The sequence below is a fragment of the Schistocerca cancellata genome, chromosome 3 (assembly GCF_023864275.1).
Source record: "Schistocerca cancellata isolate TAMUIC-IGC-003103 chromosome 3, iqSchCanc2.1, whole genome shotgun sequence".
Lineage (NCBI taxonomy): Eukaryota > Metazoa > Arthropoda > Insecta > Orthoptera > Acrididae > Schistocerca > Schistocerca cancellata.
The window spans coordinates 676658341-676678657 of record NC_064628.1 but is presented as its reverse complement, the minus strand read 5'-3'; the positions used below and the strand labels follow the sequence as shown (position 1 = coordinate 676678657).

The following is a 20317-nucleotide window of genomic DNA, read 5'->3' as shown; positions in this document are numbered from 1 at the left end:
ATAAGACACATACGAATAACATTTTCTGACATAATTTAAATGAAATGGTAAGTCAAAGACAAAATTCGGAGTGCTAAGACATTTAATCTTGTGAAGTACCTGGCATGCCAAATGACACACCAAGCAACTGGCCAAAGGCGAATGGAACAGTAAAATATGCTGTACAGTAATATGTTCATGAAAATACATGACACATTTGATTCAGTGCGTATTAATAGAATTTACATAAATCAAGTAACATTAAGCAGAAATCATAGTTTCTAGAACAAGTATAGCACAAAGCAAAGAGAATAATAAAAAATCGTTTTCAGAAACTTTATTTCTGTATTAATATTCAGTAGTTCATTGGAATAATATTTGTATTTGATGAAATTTTTGGCTAAAATTTCATTAAACAAATTGTGCCATATATATATGTACAACAAAAAAGAATCGAGACTAAAAAGTAATCATAACATCGCACACAAATTCATAAAAACTAAAAATTAAGAAATGTCAAATGTAAATATGTGAGATGTGTGTGGATGCTTGTAAATGATTGACATGGATTTGATTACAAATGATGCTAATACAAAATATAGTCACTTTTCATAAACTAATTGCACATGCAGTGATGACAGCAGAATACGAGACCAATTTTCCAATGTCAGTTTTAGCAATGGCAGTCACACATGTTTAAAATTCATTTCACGCAATTTTTGGTATCAGCTGAAAAATTGTTGAACACAACTGGAAATCTTCACACAAGGAGGTCGAAGGTAGTAGGCAACTAACACATCTATAACACATATAAATGCAATTTTAATTTTAGGTAAAAAACACACTTCTGGAAGAGGGAGAAAAAGGGATTCTAAAAACCTCTACTACTGACAGGAATGTTATCAATATCTATTCCAATTGGTTGTCAATTCTGTTGTCAAAAACAAGCCAATAACAACTACTCACACTAATATTCTCACCCATTAGTATAAAATTCACAGAGTCAATGAGATTCAACCATGTACTGGTAATAGTAACGGTGATATGCAGGTCCTGTCTACTTTGTCTACTATTGATTTGTTTTCTAAACTACTTCGTAAAACACTAGCCTCTTCTGAAATTTCTGTTTCCATGCTGCCATCTAAATTGCTTCCAACAATTTTTGTTCCCTTTTTTGATTTAAAATGTGCTTCTCTTGACCACCTCCTTCTTTGTTCCGCAGAACTGCAAGATTTTAACTGGAACCTTGTTGCTCCCTGCAATGGCTTTCTCAATTTTGGGGTTTTCTGGGCAGGAACATCCTCAAAATCATCATAAAACCGATTTGGTATCCTGCCACGCTTTTTGGACGGGTGCTCATCACATTTATCAGGAGATACATCATTAGCAGTTACCCTAATGCCATTCTTTTTAGCAGTATTTGTCTTGGCATTGCTGGATGTTTTACTGTCATCGGATCGAGGGCTAATCAATTCTGCTGTTTCATCTTCATTAGCAATATTAGGTGATCTAACTGTTCCACTGCCTGGTAATTTCTTCCTTGCAAGATTTTTTTTTTGGTCTGCTGTTGAACCTGTTTCCACAACTTTACCTGCTAAATGACTCGTCCCATTTTCAGCTGGATGGCTCTCCTTATCCTTTGCTCGCTGGCCACTTAAAGTTTCCTTTGGCTTCAAACTTTTATTCCTTGAGTCTGTTGCTTGTAAACTAATAGGAGATTGCTTTCCTTTTGCAGTTTCTTTCGATAACTTCGTAATCCCTTCACACTGCTGCTCGAGATCTGCACTGCGTATGGTAGTCAACGACACTTCTGATTCAACTGCACTTTCTGAAGCATTTAGTTTTTTTGAATCACTAGTTATTTCAGGTTTTAACAAAAACTTATCTATTGGTCCTTCCCCTGCAACATGTTTTCTTGGTCTGCCCCTTTTTCGAGGAACTGAAACTTGTTGAATAACCGTTGTATTGTTTGTGGTATGCGCACTTTTCTGAGACACATCAGACACTCCCAGATCATTTACATTTGGTGTATTAGCTAAACTATCACTTCCTTTAGTTTGTTCCAACACCTGTTTGGAAGAACTTTTCTTACCATCACTCTCAGAAAACACTTCAGTCTCATCACCTGATGAACCAATGCCACTTTGCCGAGTTTCCTTCTGGTTTCTTTCACTTTTATTATTGTTGCTTGTCTTCCTTGTACCAACTTGCTTGTTTAAAAAGGATGTTGAATTTTTAGTATCAATATTATTTACACCTAACAAGTTCTGTGCATTGTTGCTGTTCACTCCAATGACACTGCTTGCTGAAGCCTCACTGTGTATACCACTTTTTAAACTATCTTTTTCCACATCACTTTGAATGTTCCCAGCACACGACGAAGTACTCTGCAATTCATGCCTTTTTACTGACTGCTGTTTGTCAACAAAACTACTCTCAGCATTTCGGTTCTTCTTGGGGTCTTCAGCTGATTTTTCACTGTTACTGGTTTGTTTCATTACTTTATTCAATGGTGACTTCTGATTAAGTTTTCCTGATGAGCTTGCTGCAGTTTTATCAACTGACTTTGATTTGGAGCTGCTACCCTGAAATCAAGCACAGGAAATGTTTAAAACATAATTAAGAGGCATATTTCAACCAATATTAATATAATTTTTATGACTGACATGTGGCAGAAATGTGGTATTCACTAAAGGTGGCCAGTTCCGAATTATCAAAAATCTATTTTTTCAGTTGCTTCAGATAACAAATGTCGATTTGAAATATAGCAGTCCCTTCCAAATTGTTGAAAAGGACAATGAAAAGAAAAACACAGGGATATTTCTTATCTTTAAATGTCATGAACGGACCCTCACTTTTTCTGTGTTACCTTTCCGTGCGTGCATAAAACTTTGACCTCTGTAACGTGAAATTTTTCTTTAAATTTGTCTACATAATGCTTTAGACAAAGTAAAATCAAGCAATCACAACATTTCGAAATGAAGTTGCAGATAACGGACAAATTTATGAGGAGGCTAACTAACTTCTCTAAGTTTCGAGTTGTGCTATTCTTTTAAAAGGACGGGCACAAATAGTTACCCTAAAACTTTTTGGGAAGTTGTTTGTATTATCTCCCGATATTTCACCCTTTATTCTGAGCTCTCCCTGAAGAAGACTCCACGATTAGGATCAAAACTTCAGGAAAAAATAACAGAAGAAACAATGACGCAACATCAGTAATCAAAGTTTTGTAGGAATTGGTAATAGATACAAAACACGCAACTAGTCAGTGACTTCATTCTACAGTATCTCATGCATGATAAAAAAATAAGCAAACTAGTTTCAATAATTTGTATAATTATTTTGTATCCGTAATTATTTTCTGTTTATGACAATTTTGTTATTCTCTATTTTTGATTTATGATAATTTGAATCTTCCCTATTTTAAATTATGAACAGTATAGGACTATCAGCATTAAATTTCTCTTCACTTGATACAGACAATCTGACTCCTAACTAATTCAATAAGGAGACTGGCCACTATGACAGCTCTCCTCTGCTAAGTGAAGCAGAAAGCATATTAGACGACACTTATATGTATGGAAATGATGGGCTAGCAACTTATACTTCAGCACCATCATTTTGTATGTGTGTTCCTTTACTTTGGTCAAAATAAAAATATAGACTGTCTTCAGAAACACACATGCACTGTGAACAATGAAAAAGAGAAAAAATCAGATTTGAAGAATACTAAAGAAGACTGTAAAATGCTGAGAGATTTCCTTCCAGTACATTCAAATAATGCTATGCACTGGAACAGCATGCATGCACTGTGGTAATATTTGAATATTTAAGCAAGTGAAGACAAAAACTGAACCAAAAGTGAAAATAGATTACTAAAATGTAGACTTTCACGGCCGGAAATATCATGTCCATTAAAATTATCTGGGCTGTTATGCTGTAGTCGGTTGATGAATTTTGTCTCAATTCCCAACGTTTCATCTCCGACTGCGGAAGACATCTTCAAGGGAGTCCGTAGGTCGATGGAAGGTCCAACACACCCATTGGCTCGCTACTGACTGCCGCTAAATTCCGTGTCCGCGCGATCCCGTGCCACGGCGTGATGTCACGTGTTTTGAAAACGTCAGTGCAATTGGTCACTGTCCGTCGCCGTCGATCGCCGTAGCCATCACCCAGTAGTGGACGGGTGGTACACATCTTCTTTAACACCGACATCCATATGCCGTTTAATTTCACGCCCTCCTCCTTTCAGTTGAAATTATTTGGGTGTTTAGCGATTGCGATTGCCTCCCTGTAGAGCCTTTCGTAGTATCCGCTTGTGGCCGCTAGTACTTGCGTCTCCTCGAAACGAATATTGTGGTTCCCTGGCTGGAAAGCATGCTCCGCAACAGCTGATTGTTCCGTTTCTCCTCTTCTACAATTTCCTTGTGCTCTTCCAAACGTTTAGAAACAGTTCTTTTAGTGGTACCCACATAAACATCACCACAGCTGCATGGGATCCTATACACTCCAGCTTTTTCCAAAGGTTTGCAAGCGTCCTTGGCAGGCTTAAGGTATTCCTGTATCTTCCTGGTGGGCTTGTAAATTATGGTAATATTCCGCTTCATCAAGATCCTCCCTATTCTTTCCGTTACATTTTTAAGCCCACCAGGAAGATACAGAAATACCTTAAGCCTGCCAAGGACGTTCGCATACCTTTGGAAAAAGCTGGAGTGTATAGGATCCCATGCAGCTGTGGTGATGTTTATGTGGGTACCACTAAAAGAACTGTTTCTAAACGTTTGGAAGAGCACAAGGGAAATTGTAGAAGAGGAGAAATGGAACTATCAGCTGTTGCGGAGCATGCTTTCCAGCCAGGGAACCACAATATTCGTTTCGAGGAGACGAAAGTACTAGCGACCACAAGCGGATACTACGAAAGGCTCTACAGGGAGGCAATCGCAATCGCTAAACACCCAAATAATTTCAACCGAAAGGAGGAGGGCGTGAAATTAAACGGTATATGGATGCCGGTGTTAAAGAAGATGTGTACCACCCGTCCACTACTCGGTGATGGCAACGGCGATCGACGGACAGTGGCCAATTGCACTGACTTTTTCAAAACACGTGACGTCACGCTGCGGCGCGGGAGCGCGCGGACACGGAATTTAGCGGCAGTCAGTAGCAAGCCAGTGGGTGTGTTGGACCTTCCATTGACCTACGGACTCCCTTGAAGATGTCTCCCGCAGTCTGAGACGAAACGTTGGGAATTGAGACAAAATTCATCAACCGACCACGGCATAACAGCTCAGATAATTTTAATGGACATGAAGGTAGATTACCGGTATACTTTCCGGTAAATTCATTTTTTTCTTTATGTTTTTGAGCAGTGGAGTTTCCTGCTTTCCACAACACACAATAAGAGTTTTCCTTTTTTAACAGTCTGATTTTTGCGCAAAAAATTAAGCACACAGATTGGCAAACATGACAGGAGAAAATAATTACCACTGTTCACTACATTTTTTAATTAAAGAGTGTAAGATGGTCACATATGTAAGAAAACCAAATAAACATGCCATATAGTAATATAGTTACATGAATAATTCAGTAATGTGAAGTATTCATTATTACAAGTTTTGAAATCAGCCAATAACAACAACTTATAGTGAAACTTCCTGGCAGATTAAAACTGTGTGCCAGACCATGACTCGAGCTACCACCGGTGGTAGAGCACTTGCCCACAAAAGGCAAAGGTCCAGAGTTCGAGTCTCAGTCCAGCACACAGTTTTAATCTGCCAGGAAGTTTCATATCAGCGCACACTCCGTTGCAGAGTGAAAATCTCATTCTGAACAACTTATAGTAGTATCATTTTACAACTACATCAATTTTTGAGCACTATATGAGATAAATTAGATGTTTTAATGGATCAGCACTACTAGCAATTATGTCTAGAAGAAAGAGTGGAAATACTGTACAAATTTCAAAACATATGGGCGACTACCACCAATTTCAAATTATAAAACTTGCAAGACAAATTTTCTTTCACATGACTAAATACAACCCCCCCCCCCCCCCTCCCTCCCAACTATATTACAACATTACAAGCTTCTTACAAAAGCAATTGTGTTATTCTTGTACCCTGTCAATGATCTTCACATATACAACAACAATATAGTTATTACCTTATCATGATAAGGACAAAGGTAGCCTCGCTTCCCATCAGGTCGAATTCTCCCCTTAGCATGCTGTATACAAAACGAGTTTGTACACATGTTGCATTTCTGGACAGTTCGTTTGTTGCAGATGTTGCAGTAATGCCAAGGACACACCCATTTCTCTGAAACAGTACATATTAGTTTGCATATCTCAAATGGCTTAAGCATTCTTTACATACAAAAAAGTACCACACACATCCTTTTACTTGTTCATAAATCATGCAAGTCCAGTGGGGTGATAAAGAGGTTGTCATGTGATGCTCTGTAGCACAAAAGGTGCAACAAAAATTGAATTTTACTACTTTACCAATCCAAAGAGACTTACATTTTTCTTGTTAGTGAAGAGCCATCAAGATGGAAATAGTGACCCAAGAAAATATGTAGGTACAATATATTTAGAACAGAGAGATCAGTGCTTTGTTCACTATGATAGTTTAAGGATATGGCGATAAGAGGCAACACCTTGTCTCACTAAGCTTCCAACACATAAAGAGGCAACAAATGCCATTCACCTACTTGAAACCATCTGTATGCTTGAACACAATCAGCTGGCTTAGTTCACAGGTAGGGTCTATCAAAGATTCATAAGGGAGTGGTCCACTTCAACCTGGCAGCAACATGGGTAGTCTGACATACTACCCTGTGAAATGACTGCTATTGGTGTGAGCTCTCTGAGAGTAATAAACTCTTGAGGATTTTGTGTGTTACCATTCAATTTGGTACTTTGACCACCTTTGGTATTTAGAAAGATTTTGCAGATTGTCAAAAGATGTGTCCTTCCACAAGAAAACCTTCAGAAACAATAACTGACTAAACAAAAAACAGCTTCTTGTGAAATTGCACAAAGTAACATGTGGAGCTGGTGAGACTGTGTATCAGTTGATTTGCAGAAGTTACTGCAACAATAAAAGCTAGAGATTGCTGTTATGAATATTTCTTTTATGGTTGCCTAAATTTTGTACACTATTTGCGGCTATAATGTTGTGAAAAGGGGTGGTGGTGGTGGAAAAGCACATGCTAAGGATTAATGAGCAGCTCATGGAACCCTCGCAAAGAATTTGATGATATGTGACAAGCTTACACCAAAGGGGAGATCATAAACACACAAAGTGCTGGAAACAGTTAATTCAGCCACTTAAAGTAACAAAACACAATACTATTCTTTGTTCCTGTTACGCAAAGAAAACTGCCACACATCAATCCTGTGCTAAGTCTATGTGCAGTGAACACCAAATCAAACAACACCATCGTTCCTAACAGCAGGAAGTCAAATCATGGTGTTTCTTTTAACAAATAACATAATTTGTACTGAATAAAATAAAAGTTTGCTGTATTAAAATACATGCATTATCATTGAAGTAATTTCTACATAATTCTACTTAACACCACACAGATGTGGCAAATGTTGATTCCTGTAACGACCAAAATGACTTCTGGCTGTGAGGAAAAGCACATTAATGCAGAGAGAGTATGGACGCAGCCAATATTGACACTGGTTAGGGCCTGTGGAGAGAGAGAGAGAGAGAGAGAGAGAGAGAGAGAGAGAGAGAGAGAGAGAGAGAGAAAAAACTGTGATTGTCTTGTGCTACTTGGAAACAGAATGCAGTACTGAGTACACCAAGACTCCCTCCTTCTCAGACTCATTACCAAACAGGCTCCTCACATATGTGTAATAGATAATTCAGTTAAGATAGACATTAGATATCATCTCAGTGAGACAGGGGATTTGGGGCTGGGTGTGCTTAAATAATGTTTACTGATGACTACAAATAATGAAGCAACAAGAGATGTAAAAACACTATTTTGTGCCTTTGAATGCAGCAGCCCATCTGATTATGTTTGCCATCTTTCAACAGAACATGCTATTATAAAGACATCAGAGATGAGAACTATTGCTTTGAGCCTTTTCTCAGTTAGTGCTTGTGCATTACATGTTCCACTACAGCTCACACATCATCCTGATGGAATCTTCCACCCATGAACACCACTGCTAGGTGACGAGTAAGACCCTTTGCAAAATAATGCACTGTGAGACACGAATGTCTTAGTAACATCCTAAAACAATTTACATGAGTAATGAATCAATGCAGTTCAGAAAATGTCACAAAGTAAACATTAACTCTAGGTATTATATCGAAACACAAAAGTACAAAAAGAAATTCTGAATCAAGTGTTCAAGGGATGCACTTCTTATTATCATCATCATCATCATCATCATTATCATCATCGAACACAACAATAATAATCATCAAACACAACAATAATAATCATCTTTCCTTGGAACCCTCTTGATTGTCTTCCCATACTACAGACAGTTTGGTGCAACGTTTAATGAGTTGTTGTTCTTGTCTGGCATGTTCCATGTGCATGAGTTGTTCTTGTACAGCATGTTGCATGCACTACATCAAAGGCTATGAGGTACTCTATTGTTGGCCTAAATACGAACCAAAGCAAACACTACTGTACGACACTCATCTTCTAAGGCGTCTCAATATCGTAAAGTGATAACTGGAATGCAGATAGACCCTCATTCCCCTATTAGCACTGTCTGTGGGGAAAGAGAGCACGATGATTATTTATGGAGATAACTCACCCGCTCAGTTTTAAAATATGTCTCTCTTCTGATAAGAGGATCTGTACAACTCAGTCCCAGACAGGTTACAGCAGTGCAACAAAACACAGTACAATATGTGCATCAAAATCCACCTTTGTATGATGGACCTGGGAGCTGCAAGACAATATCAGTGAACCACCTCATCTTGGGTGCAAGGAGCTCAAAGTATAAGGAACATACTGTCTCCCTATTAAGCAGTTATAAGGGGGAGAGGTGAAACATGATACATGCTATGTTATCAAAAGTATCCGGACACACAAAGTTTTTCATTTTAGGTGTATTGTGCTGCCACCTACTGCCAGGTACTCCATATCAGCAACCTCAGTAGTCATTAGACATCTTGAGAGAGCAGAATCACTGTATCAGTACTGGTTCCTACTCATACCAAAACACCCGCCTTAAAAATTTCCAGCCCTGCAAGTGGGGCATCATAATCTGGAAACAATACTTGGGCCACTGAGATAAAATGATTATCTAAACTAGTTATATGGACATTATCTGTTACCTTTACTTTCAGTGTGACCATCAGACCTGAGACCACACGACCATTTCCTGAACATCAAAGATGATGTGACTGACTTCCTCAATTGTTCCTAATTACGAGGTGCATTCAAGTTCTAAGGCCTCCATTTTTTTTTTTCTAATTAACTACTCACCCGAAATTGATGAAACTGGCGTTACTTCTCGACGTAATCGCCCTGCAGACGTACACATTTTTCACAACGCTGACGCCATGATTCCATGGCAGCTGCGAAGGCTTCTTTAGGAGTCTGTTTTAACCACTGGAAAATCGCTGAGGCAATAGCAGCACGGCTGGTGAATGTGCAGCCACGGAGACTGTCTTTCATTGTTGGAAAAAGCCAAAAGTCACTAGGAGCCAGGTCAGGTGAGTAGGGAGCATGAGGAATCACTTCAAAGTTGTTATCACGAAGAAACTGTTGCGTAACATTAGCTCGATGTGCGTTTTCTTGGTGAAACAGCACACGTGCAGCCCTTCCCGGACGTTTTTGTTGCAGTGCAGGAAGGAATTTGTTCTTCAAAACATTTTCGTAGGATGCACCTGTTACCGTAGTGCCCTTTGGAACGCAATGGGTAAGGATTACGCCCTCACTGTCCCAGAACATGGACACCACCATTTTTTCAGCACTGGCAGTTACCCGAAATTTTTTTGGTGGCGGTGAATCTTTGTGCTTCCATTGAGCTGACTGGCGCTTTGTTTCTGGATTGAAAAATGGCATCCACGTCTCATCCATTGTCACAACCGGCGAAAAGAAAGTCCCATTCATGCTGTCGTTGCACGTCAACATTGCTTGGCAACATGCCATACGGTCAGCCATGTGGTCGTCCGTCAGCATTCGTGGCACCCATCTGGATGACACTTTTCGCATTTTCAGGTCGTCATGCAGGATTGTGTGCACAGAACCCACAGAAATGCCAAGTCTGGAGGCGATCTGTTCAACAGTCATTCGGCGATCCCCCAAAACAATTCTCTCCACTTTCTCAATCATGTCGTCAGACCGGCTTGTGCGAGTCCGAGGTTGTTTCGGTTTGTTGTCACACGGTGTTCTGCCTTCGTTAAACTGTCGCACCCACGAACGCACTTTCGACACATCCGTAACTCCATCACCACGTCTCCTTCAACTGTCGATGAATTTCAATTGGTTTCACACCACGCAAATTCAGAAAACGAATGATTGCACGCTGTTCAAGTAAGGAAAACGTCGCCATTTTAATTATTTAAAACAGTTCTCATTCTCGCCACTGGTGGTAAAATTCCATCTGCCGTACGGTGCTGCCATCTCTGGGACGTATTGACAATGAACGCGGCCTCATTTTAAAACAATGCACATGTTTCTATCTCTTTCCACTCTGGGGAAAAAAAAATCGGAGGCCTTAGAACTTAAATGCACCTCATAGTATAACACTTTGTGCAGCAAGGAGACAGTAAAATTAGCCCAGCAACTCCTATTACATTTTTCCTCTGTTCAGCAGGCCACTTAGTCTCCTCAGCTAACCAAGTTCCATGAAACCTGTGTGAGGAGAGGGGGAGCCCAAGTCCATGTACATTTGCACATTTACTCAAGTTCCTGCAGGTCCTGAGTCAACTTACTTGTGTTTTTAGCAGTTTATTAAACATATGCAAGTCAATAAACAATTTGTTTGGGGAGACAGTCATTTTACAGATACAGTTTAGTCCATCGGTACCACTGTGTCAGTCACATCTGTGGAGGAGTTAGAGACCGATGCAATGTCGCATTTCTTTCGACAGGCAAATGCTTAAGGCACACAGCACGCTCATATTGGACGGAGCAGTAGGGGCAAGACGGAAGGGGGGGGGGGGGGGGCATGTGGCCACAGTTGTAACACGCGCTGTTGCTGCTATGGCTGTAGCCGATGCTGACCCGTGCAATGCCGAGTAGGCAGTTGTACTGATGCTACAGCTTCCCCATCATCCTGATCAGCTGCACTGTGCCCAACAGGGTTTGACTGAGCAAGTTCTGATACCTCCCCCACACACCAATGTGATCGCCTTGGCCTGTGTACTTCAAACGACTGTGCTTTATTGAGCACATCTGTAACCGTCGGATTCTCATACTGAAGTGTTTTTTGTGGACTTCCCTATCCCGGGCTAGACAAATAATAACACTGTGCACAACGTTATCAGCGTAAGACTTTTGATGGGTGCTGTAACAAATTTACAATGGTGGCTCAACCCATGTAATTCTGCAGTCCAGGCTTTTTAAAAATCACTTGGGCCTTTCTGACAATGGGTAAAATTCTACATGCATTGCAATGACATGCATTCTGTTGCAGTAAGAGGTCGAGAGACACTTGCACACACCATCAAACAATAAGCTGTTCAGGTCTTGGAAAGGCACAAGTTGGCACAAATGAGTGGTGAAAGCCAGAGAAAAAATAAAGCCCTACACAGGTGTGCATCACCCACGCAAAAAATCTGGAAATGCTGGTGTAACCGTTACTTGTAGGAGTCCCAATCTTCAGCGGATCCATCATATACCCGAAAGGGCAATGGTTGCATTGACGGGAGATTAGCCTCCCGTGAACATGAAGATGCCACTTGACAGAGCTGCTGCTGTTCTGTGAAAGCTTTCTGCTGGACAGTGATAAGCTGAGTATTTCTTTCATCGAGATGTTTGTCAGGTGACTTAGCACTGGCATTAACACATGGAGAAAATGTAACCCTCACTTGTTGCCAAGTTTGCTATAGCTAGATCAAACAAGATTTGTGGAACACAGTACTTTACAGAATAACACATAAGATACAGTGTAGTACAGGTTGTGTGTAGCTCTGAACACATCGACTAGACAACAGTAACACAGGTTACAGAAATAGGCCAAGCACTTGTTTGTGATTGCTTAAATAACACTGTTTCTTTGGCGGCTCACTAGAGCCCACCTGGGATCTGACCAAGGTGGCCTCTGTACGTAGATCTGTGAAGTGCAGGAACGTGCAATCTCTGAAACTGCATGCATCACGAGTGAAGCTACATGACAATCACATTTTTTTCTATTTTTATTATTTTTGATCTGTACAAGCTTGAGGCGTTCTGAACAAGCCGTATGAGTATCATTCCTGTGAGTTGTGTTCATGTGCTTCCATATCACATTTTAAAGACTTCCAAAGTTGATAAATTATTACCGGCTGCATAGTAGGAGCATCCATGACAAAAAGGTCTCATGTATTATAGCTACAGTATTTAGTACTGTGACAGCATATAGAGGTCATGGAAAAGTCATCTCCAAAACTTCACAGTGGAACAAAAACTGCTTGGTAGAGATACAATTGTAGTACAGAGAACTGTTACTTTTAATAAGACAATTGCTCCTATCAAAATGACAGTTCATCTAACGACCACAGTGGCAATGAAAGCAATGTGACAAGAACTGCATAAAGGGTAAAACATTGTGAAACTGCTATTTCCAAACCTCCTGTAGCCAGGCGCACGTTAGGATAAGTAAGTGGCCCACTGATCAATGGAAAAATGTAACTTGAGTTGTTGGACTAACTTTACTCTCTCCTTGTTGCACATAATGTCTTACTTATTATGAACAGTTGAGGAAGTCAGTCGCATCATCATGGATGTTCAGCAAACAGATTGGGCAGTTGCGCAATTTCAGGTCTGATTATTACACTGACAGTAAAGATAACACCCACGTAACTAGTTTTGATAACCATTTTAGCTCAGTGGCCCAGGTATTGTTTCCTGATTATGATGCACCACTATTGCTCAGCCCTTGCATGTGCTTTTGCATGAAAATTTACCTTTTTCTGGTCCCCAGCTTGTGACCAAGTGTTTGCTTTGCTTAATTCTAAGCTTCAATCTGCCTCATGTCTAGCCAGTTTTCAGCTGAGTCAGCATTTTGTATTGGCTACTGAAGCCTCTCAGCACTTTCTTGGTGCAGTGTTGGTGCACAAATATGATGACGGATCTGAATGACTCACGGCTTATGCTTCTAAGACTAACTCCCGCTCAGCAGCAGTATTCTCAGAGTCAAAAGGAGGCTTAGCAATTGTGTTCACCCTCAAGAATTTGCACACATTCTTGTATGGTTCTACATTCCACATAATCATGGATCAAAAGCCTTTGGTTGTTCTTTTTAACCCTTTGGCTTCCATGCAGGACAAGGCAGTGCATAATTTGCAGCAGTGGGTTCTCTTCCTGTCCTGTTATCATTATCAGATCCAATACCAGCCCACAGTGCAAGATGCTAACACCGATAACTTACCTTACCTTCTGACTGAACCAGACCTGGTGTTCGATCAGGACGAGTTGCTTTGTTTCTCTATAGATACTGGGAAACAGCACATGGTCGACAGTTTTCCCATCGCTAATGCCGCCATAGCATAGGCTGTCACCATAGATCTGGGACTAAGTCGGGTGCTCTCTTTGTGCAGCACTGTTGGCCAGAAAAACCCTCGGTCCCTGCTTCTGACCCCTTGTGTAATTACTTTTCCTTCCAGCTATGCCTTTCTGTGTTTGATGGGGTTCTTTTGTTAGCTACAGAGGACACTGCTCCCCGGGTTGCGATTCCCACTACTTTACGCCATAATGTACTATTGTTTCTGCATGTTTGCCACTGGAAGACCTCTTGCACCAAAGCTTTGGCTCACTGGCATGTATATTGGTCGGGTATAGATGAAGACATTATACGGCTTCTTACCACTTGCACTCACTGTGTTCAGTAACAAGCAGCCCAATGGGCACCAGTTTCTCCCTGGCTGACGCCGCAGCTCCTGTGGAAATGTCTAAATATAAATTATGATGGGTCCTTCCAAATAAGTACTAGCTCATTTTAGTGGATGACTATTCCAAGTTTCCCTATGTGGTGTGTTGTTTGTCCATGTCCGCAGCAGCCACATTTTGCCTCTGTCTCATAAGATTTTTGCAACTGAAGGACTTCCATATACCGTGGTTACTGATAACGGTCCCCAGTTTGTTTCTCGAGAATTTGCAACTTCTTGGCAGGCTGATGGTGTTTACCATCTCACAACTCTCTCTGTTTCATCCTCAATCTAATGGTGAGGTCGAACACATGGTTCGGACGTCTCAAACTCAGATGCAGAAGTATGTATTGAACAGGTCCCCAAAAACTGCTTTTTTACCTTTTCACTCCAGTGAAGGACAAGAGCCTGCCAGAGTTGGTACATGAACACCAACCATGGAGCCTCCTTCACCTGCTGCATACAATGCTGCCCGCCACACGCTGCAGCAGCCACAATCGTCGGGCAATGAAGTGGATGTCCGTGCCGTCACTAGTGTTTTCCGTGGCTCATAATCTCAGTTCCTTGTGAAATCAGTGCTTTTTTTCAACTGTACCTTTTTCCTGTACTGTGCATTTTTTTGTGTGCATGTAGTTTTCTCACCCCCTAGAAGGGAGGAGTGGTGTACCTTCACACATGACACATACAATTTCAGAGATCATGTGTCCATACAGTTCCCAGACCTGCTTACAGAGGCGACCTGGGTTGTTCCCCTGGAGCACCCTGGTGAGCCACCAAAAAATAATATCATTTAAGCAATCAAAATCAGTATCCAGCCTATTTCTGTGACCTGTGTTACTGTTGTCCAGTCAATGTATTCAGTGCTATGCACAACATGTACTTCACTGTATCTTATGTGTTGCTCTATAAAGTGTTATGTTCCATAAATCATGTTTGTTCTTGCTATAGCAGATTAACAGACAAGACATTATGTTCAACAATTTCATTGTTTTAAAAACAATCCCAACCACAATTGAGAATGTACGTATTAACATTCATTCCTGGCATTAACTACAAAAGTAATGGAGTTATTTAACTTCATACTTACTGTTATGAGGGTGAGAAAGACTGACACAGTCTTTGTGGTATGCCTTTGGACAGGTCTTGTGTTCACATACAATGAGGTCTCCAGCATCACCACAACTGAAGCAGATCTTTTCACCCCTCACTCGTTTCTCATCTGCTTTGGTTGGCCGAGGCCTCTGCTCTTCTTCTGTAGGCTGCAATTATGTAAATAATATGCATTATTATTGCAGGCTAAATCAAAATCGTATGTCTCACCATTATTCAAAAGAAGTGTCACTAAATTTTTATATTTATATATTTATTATTTACATTCATTCAAAGATTACCAAAATCAGTGTAATGTGATAACAATGATGTATCTCCTCCACAAAGATACTGTAAATGTAACAATAACAACACTGACTCTATTGCAGCATCAGTCTCAGGCAAGCCATCACAGTTTGCCAAAGGATGACTACTGTGGGTTTAAAAGGACATTGTGGTTGTTAAGTCCCTTGGTGCCCTGCAAATTCATATACAACCACATTGAATGAAAAAGAATTGTCAGCTCCAAGGTATGTGATTTTGTCATCGAGGTTGACAATTTGGGTGACAGCAACTAAAGTCAGATGGTTACAAGTGAGATAAAACCCAGGTAGCTAAGAACTATAGCCGGTCACTGAAGTATAATGCAAGAAGAGTCATCATAGTCAGTACTACTAAAATGGGGAGAGAAAATAAAGACTGTACAAACTAGTTGCCCAGTAACTTAAACCGTTAGGTAAATAAAACACATACTTAAAAATTTAAAAATGCATGACAGTGCAGAAGTAGAAAGTAGCTGGAGGCTACTGAGAGCACATCTATGGTGAGAGGACAGCCACCACGAAATTCAGAAGTTTGGCACTAAAATAAAGCTGACATAGCATTCTGCAAAACAGCATTCCACAGTAACAGTGAACTAGATAATAACATGTTGTAGCACAATCATGCACTTCTGTGGCCAACTACATGTCACAACACAACTGCCTGGAGCAAGTATAAATGCTTTCCATTCGGCCATTAGCAGCACTTGTACTTCTGACTAATGCCAGCATTTTAACATTCTCCAGGTCAGTCACCGGTCAACTGTTTGGTCAAGCAGATGCAGATACAGCTGCATCGAGCAGCAGCATCGGACTGGCCCCACTGAGTCGAGGTCATCTCCCAGATGCCTTAGCCCGACACCCCAGCCAGCCTCTGGGGGTCCTGGGTTCTATGTGGAACATCTGCGTGTCTTTGCCAGCCACTTGCGGCTGCCTGCAGTATAAACAATTCCGGCCACAAGCTTGCGAGCTGCTGAGCTGACTCCAGTCTAGCATCTGCTCAAGGCGATGCACGCCACTGTTATACTGCTGCATCATTCTGTTGCCTAAGCCTACCCACATGCTGCCTACTTGCCACAGCAGGCTCCTAGAAGCAGTGATACACTTCCTGTATGTACCCGATGATTACTAAAGGATGTTGTACACACATCAAAAAAAGTTTTGCATCACCCTGGTTCCCAGAGCTCCTGAAGATACATGTTGACTGTGGATATTGTATCACAGACACAGTCCCTTTGACTGTTCAGAGATGTCACTAAACCTGCCCAAAGATGTAAACAACCATGCATGAGCAGCACCTATTACATGGAGGTGGTCCGACAGCCGATCAGTTCCAGTCATTCCACCAGGAAGGAGGTACATGGCTCGTGTTGTCTGTAGTTCAACCATGCCTAGACAGTCAATACCGCAGTTCGTTTGTGTCCGCATTGTTACTTTGTGCCAGGAAGGGCTCTCAATAAAGGAAGTGTCAAGGCATCTCAGAGTGAACCAAAGTGATGTTGTTTGAACATTGATGAGATACAGAGAGAGACAGGAACTGTCGAGGACAAGCCTCGATCAGGCTGCCCAAGGGCTACTACTGCTGCGGATGACTGCTACCTATAGATTATGGCTCGGAGAAACACTAACAGCAATGTTGAATAATGCTTTTCGTGCAGTCACAGGACGTCGTGTTACGACTCCAACTGTCACAATAGGCTGCTTGGTGCGCAACTTCATTCCCGACGTCCATGGGAAGGCCCATCTTTGCAACCACAACACCACGCAGTGCAGTACACATAGGCCCAACAACATGCCAAATGGACTGCTCAGTATTGGCATCACATTCTCTTCACCAACGAGTGTCGCATATGCCCTCAACCAGACAATTGCCGGAGACGTGTTTGGAGGCAACCCGGACAGGCTGAATGCCTTAGACACACTGTCCAGCGAGTGCTCCAAGGTGGAGGTTCCCTGCTGTTTTGGGGTGGCATTATGTGGGGCCGACGTATGCCGCTGGTGGTCATGGAAGGCACTGTAATGGCTGTACGACATGTGAATGCTATCCTCCGTCCGATAGTGCAACCATATCGGTGAAGCATTAGTCTTCATGGATGACAATTCGCACTACCATTGTGCACGTCTTGCAAATGAAGTAGAGCCTCACGCAACTGAAACCTTACTGCGAGCAGCAGCACCGGCGCATGATGGCACTGGCGACTGGGTGGGGGTAAAGAGGCCAAGGTGGGGAGGGGGAGGAATGGTATGGTGGGGGTGGCGGACAGTGAAGTGCTACAGGTTATACGGAGGGCAGGGGAGATGTGGGGAGGGGGGTGGGGCGAAGTAGCGGTAAAGGAGAGAGATAAAAAGACTGGATGTGGTGGTGGTGGTGGTGGTGGTGGTGGTGGTGGAAGAGGAGGAATGATGGCTGTGTAGTACTGAATGGGAACAGGGAAGGGGCCAGATGGGTGAGGACAGTGTAAACAAAGGGTGAGGCCAGGAGGGTTAGGGAATGTAAAATGTATTCCAGGGAAAGTCCCCACATGTGCAATTCAGAAAAGCTGGTGTTGGTGGGAAGGATCCATATGGCACAGGCTCTGAATCAGTCATTGAAATGAAGGATATCATGTTTGGCAGCTTTTTCAGCAACAGGGCAGCCCACTTGTTTCTTGGCCACAGTTTGTCGGTGTCCATTCATGTGGACAGACAGCTTGTTGTTTCTCATGCCTACATAGAATGCAGCACAGTGGTTGCAGCCTAGGTTGTAGACCACATGACTGGTTTTACAGGTAGCTCTGCCTCTGATGGGAAAGGTAATGTTAGTGACTGGACTGGAGTGGGTTGTGGTGGGACGCTGTATGGACCTAGATTCAAGACCTGTCCCACACATCCTCCCACCACCATCTACTCCAGTCTCGTCACTAACATCACCTACCCCATCAAAGACAGGGCTACCTGTAGAACCAGTCATGTGGTCTACAAGCTAAGCTGCAACCACTGTGCTGCATTCTATGTAGGCACGACAAACAACAAGCTATCAGTCCGCATGAATGGCCACCGACAAAATGTGGCCAAGAAACAAGTCGACCACCCCGTTGCTGAACAGGCTGCCGAACATAATATCCTTCTTTTCAATGACTGCTTTGCATCCTGGGCCATATGGATCCTTCCCACCTACACCAGCTTTTCTGAACTGTGCAAGTAGGAACTTTCCCTGCAATACATCCTATGTTCCCAATAGCCCCCCTGGCCTCAACATTCATTAGTCATGTCCTCACCCATTCAGCCCCTTCCCTGCTCCCATTCCAGCACCACACAGCCGTCATTCCACCACCACACCGTGTCTTTTTGCCTCCTTTCCCACTGCTCCCCCCCCCCCCCTCCCCACATCACCTCTGCCCTCTGTCTAATCTGTAGCACTTTACTGTCCGCAACCCCCACCCAGTCGAGACTCCCATCATGCACTGGTGCTGCTTTAATCGTGAAAGTCTTCTGCGACTCGGCATCTCCGCTATATGGCAAGTAGCAACTTTCCTTCTCATAATATTGTTGCATTCCACCCTGGATTTTCCATTGTTTGATTTCAGTCTACAAATGAGATTGCTTCCAAATCACTTGTGCAATCAGTTCTAGGGTACTGCTCAAGTGTGTGGGACCCGTACCAAATAGGACTAACAGGGGATACTGAATGTATATACACACAGAAGGGCAGGACACAGGACGAATGGTCACAGGTTTGTTTAAACCATGGGAGTGTGTCACAGAGATACTGAAGGAACTGAAATGGCAGACACTTAAAGGCGGATGTAAACTATCCCGAGAAAGTCTATTAACAAAGGTTCAAGAACCAGCTTTAAAAGATTTCTCAAGGAATGTACTATAATCCCCTATGTATCACTCACATTGTGAAGGTAAGATTAGAATAATTACTGCATGCAAAGAGGCATTCAAACAGTCATTCTTCCCATGCTCTAGATGTGAACGGAACAGGAAGAAAGCCTAATAACTGGTACAATGGGACGTACCCTCTGCCATGCACCTCACGGTGGTTTGCAGCGTACATATGTAGATGTAGAAACCCTAGTAGAAATCCTTGGACACCACATAACATTTTGAATCTGATGAAAGGAGAAAATATCAAAAAGCAGAAAATGAAGCACACAAACGAGAATACAGATGTTTAAAAAAGAAGATTGACAGAATGTGCAAAATGTCTAAGCAAGCCTTTAGAAGCATATATAACTAGAGGAAAGATAGATACCACCTGTATGAAAATTACAGAAAATTGGAGAAAAGAGAAGCAGCTGTATGAATATCATGAGCTCAGATGGAAAATCGGTACAAAGCACAGAAGGGAAATCTCGAAGGTGGAAGGAATATACAGGGTGTCCCTCCTAACAGTCATCAAGCGCATTTTTCTCTTGTGTTTCATTGTTTTGTCATTTTGTTTTTGGAATGTATATCCCAAACAACTATTGCTGATCACATCTTTCACCTGATGGCCAGTGTCTAAAGAAAAATGTTGGTTTGTTTCCTGTTAACACACAAAATTTCATTCGATAGATCGATCCCAAATTAGTCCCATGCAATGTGTGTTAAAAGGGACAGTAAAACCTTAAGAATACCCATAATCCAGCAACAGCAGCTCCGCCCTGTCCTGCGCTAACTGCTACTCCCATACAGAAGCACTGCTCAGTATTTTACAATCCCTGTTAATAGACATCGATAAAACAGATACCGTTATAACATTAGACTAATATGGGAGCACTCTATTGAATGGGCACATAAAATTCTGCTTTAAAAATAATTTTGTTTGTAACTGGAAACAAAATAATTTTGTTTGTAACTGGAAACAAAATAATTTTGTTTGTAACTGGAAACAAAATAATTTTGTTT

The 20317-nt window shown here is 41.8% G+C and overlaps 1 protein-coding gene across 3 annotated transcripts in view; it reads right to left on the bottom strand.

Annotated features, from left to right (window-relative positions):
* Positions 1-64: 64 nt before the first annotated feature.
* LOC126175651 (histone-lysine N-methyltransferase NSD3) overlaps positions 65-20317 on the bottom strand; it is a 107732-nt gene continuing 87479 nt past the window's right edge. For all 3 annotated transcript variants that reach the window (XM_049922545.1, XM_049922543.1, XM_049922544.1), the window contains exons 17-19: positions 15121-15292; positions 6142-6296; positions 65-2564 (exon numbers count right to left, since the gene is read on the bottom strand). In XM_049922545.1, coding sequence (XP_049778502.1) covers positions 993-2564; positions 6142-6296; positions 15121-15292 — 1899 coding nt within the window. In that variant the 3' untranslated portion in view covers positions 65-992. The remainder of the gene's footprint in view (positions 2565-6141; positions 6297-15120; positions 15293-20317) is intronic.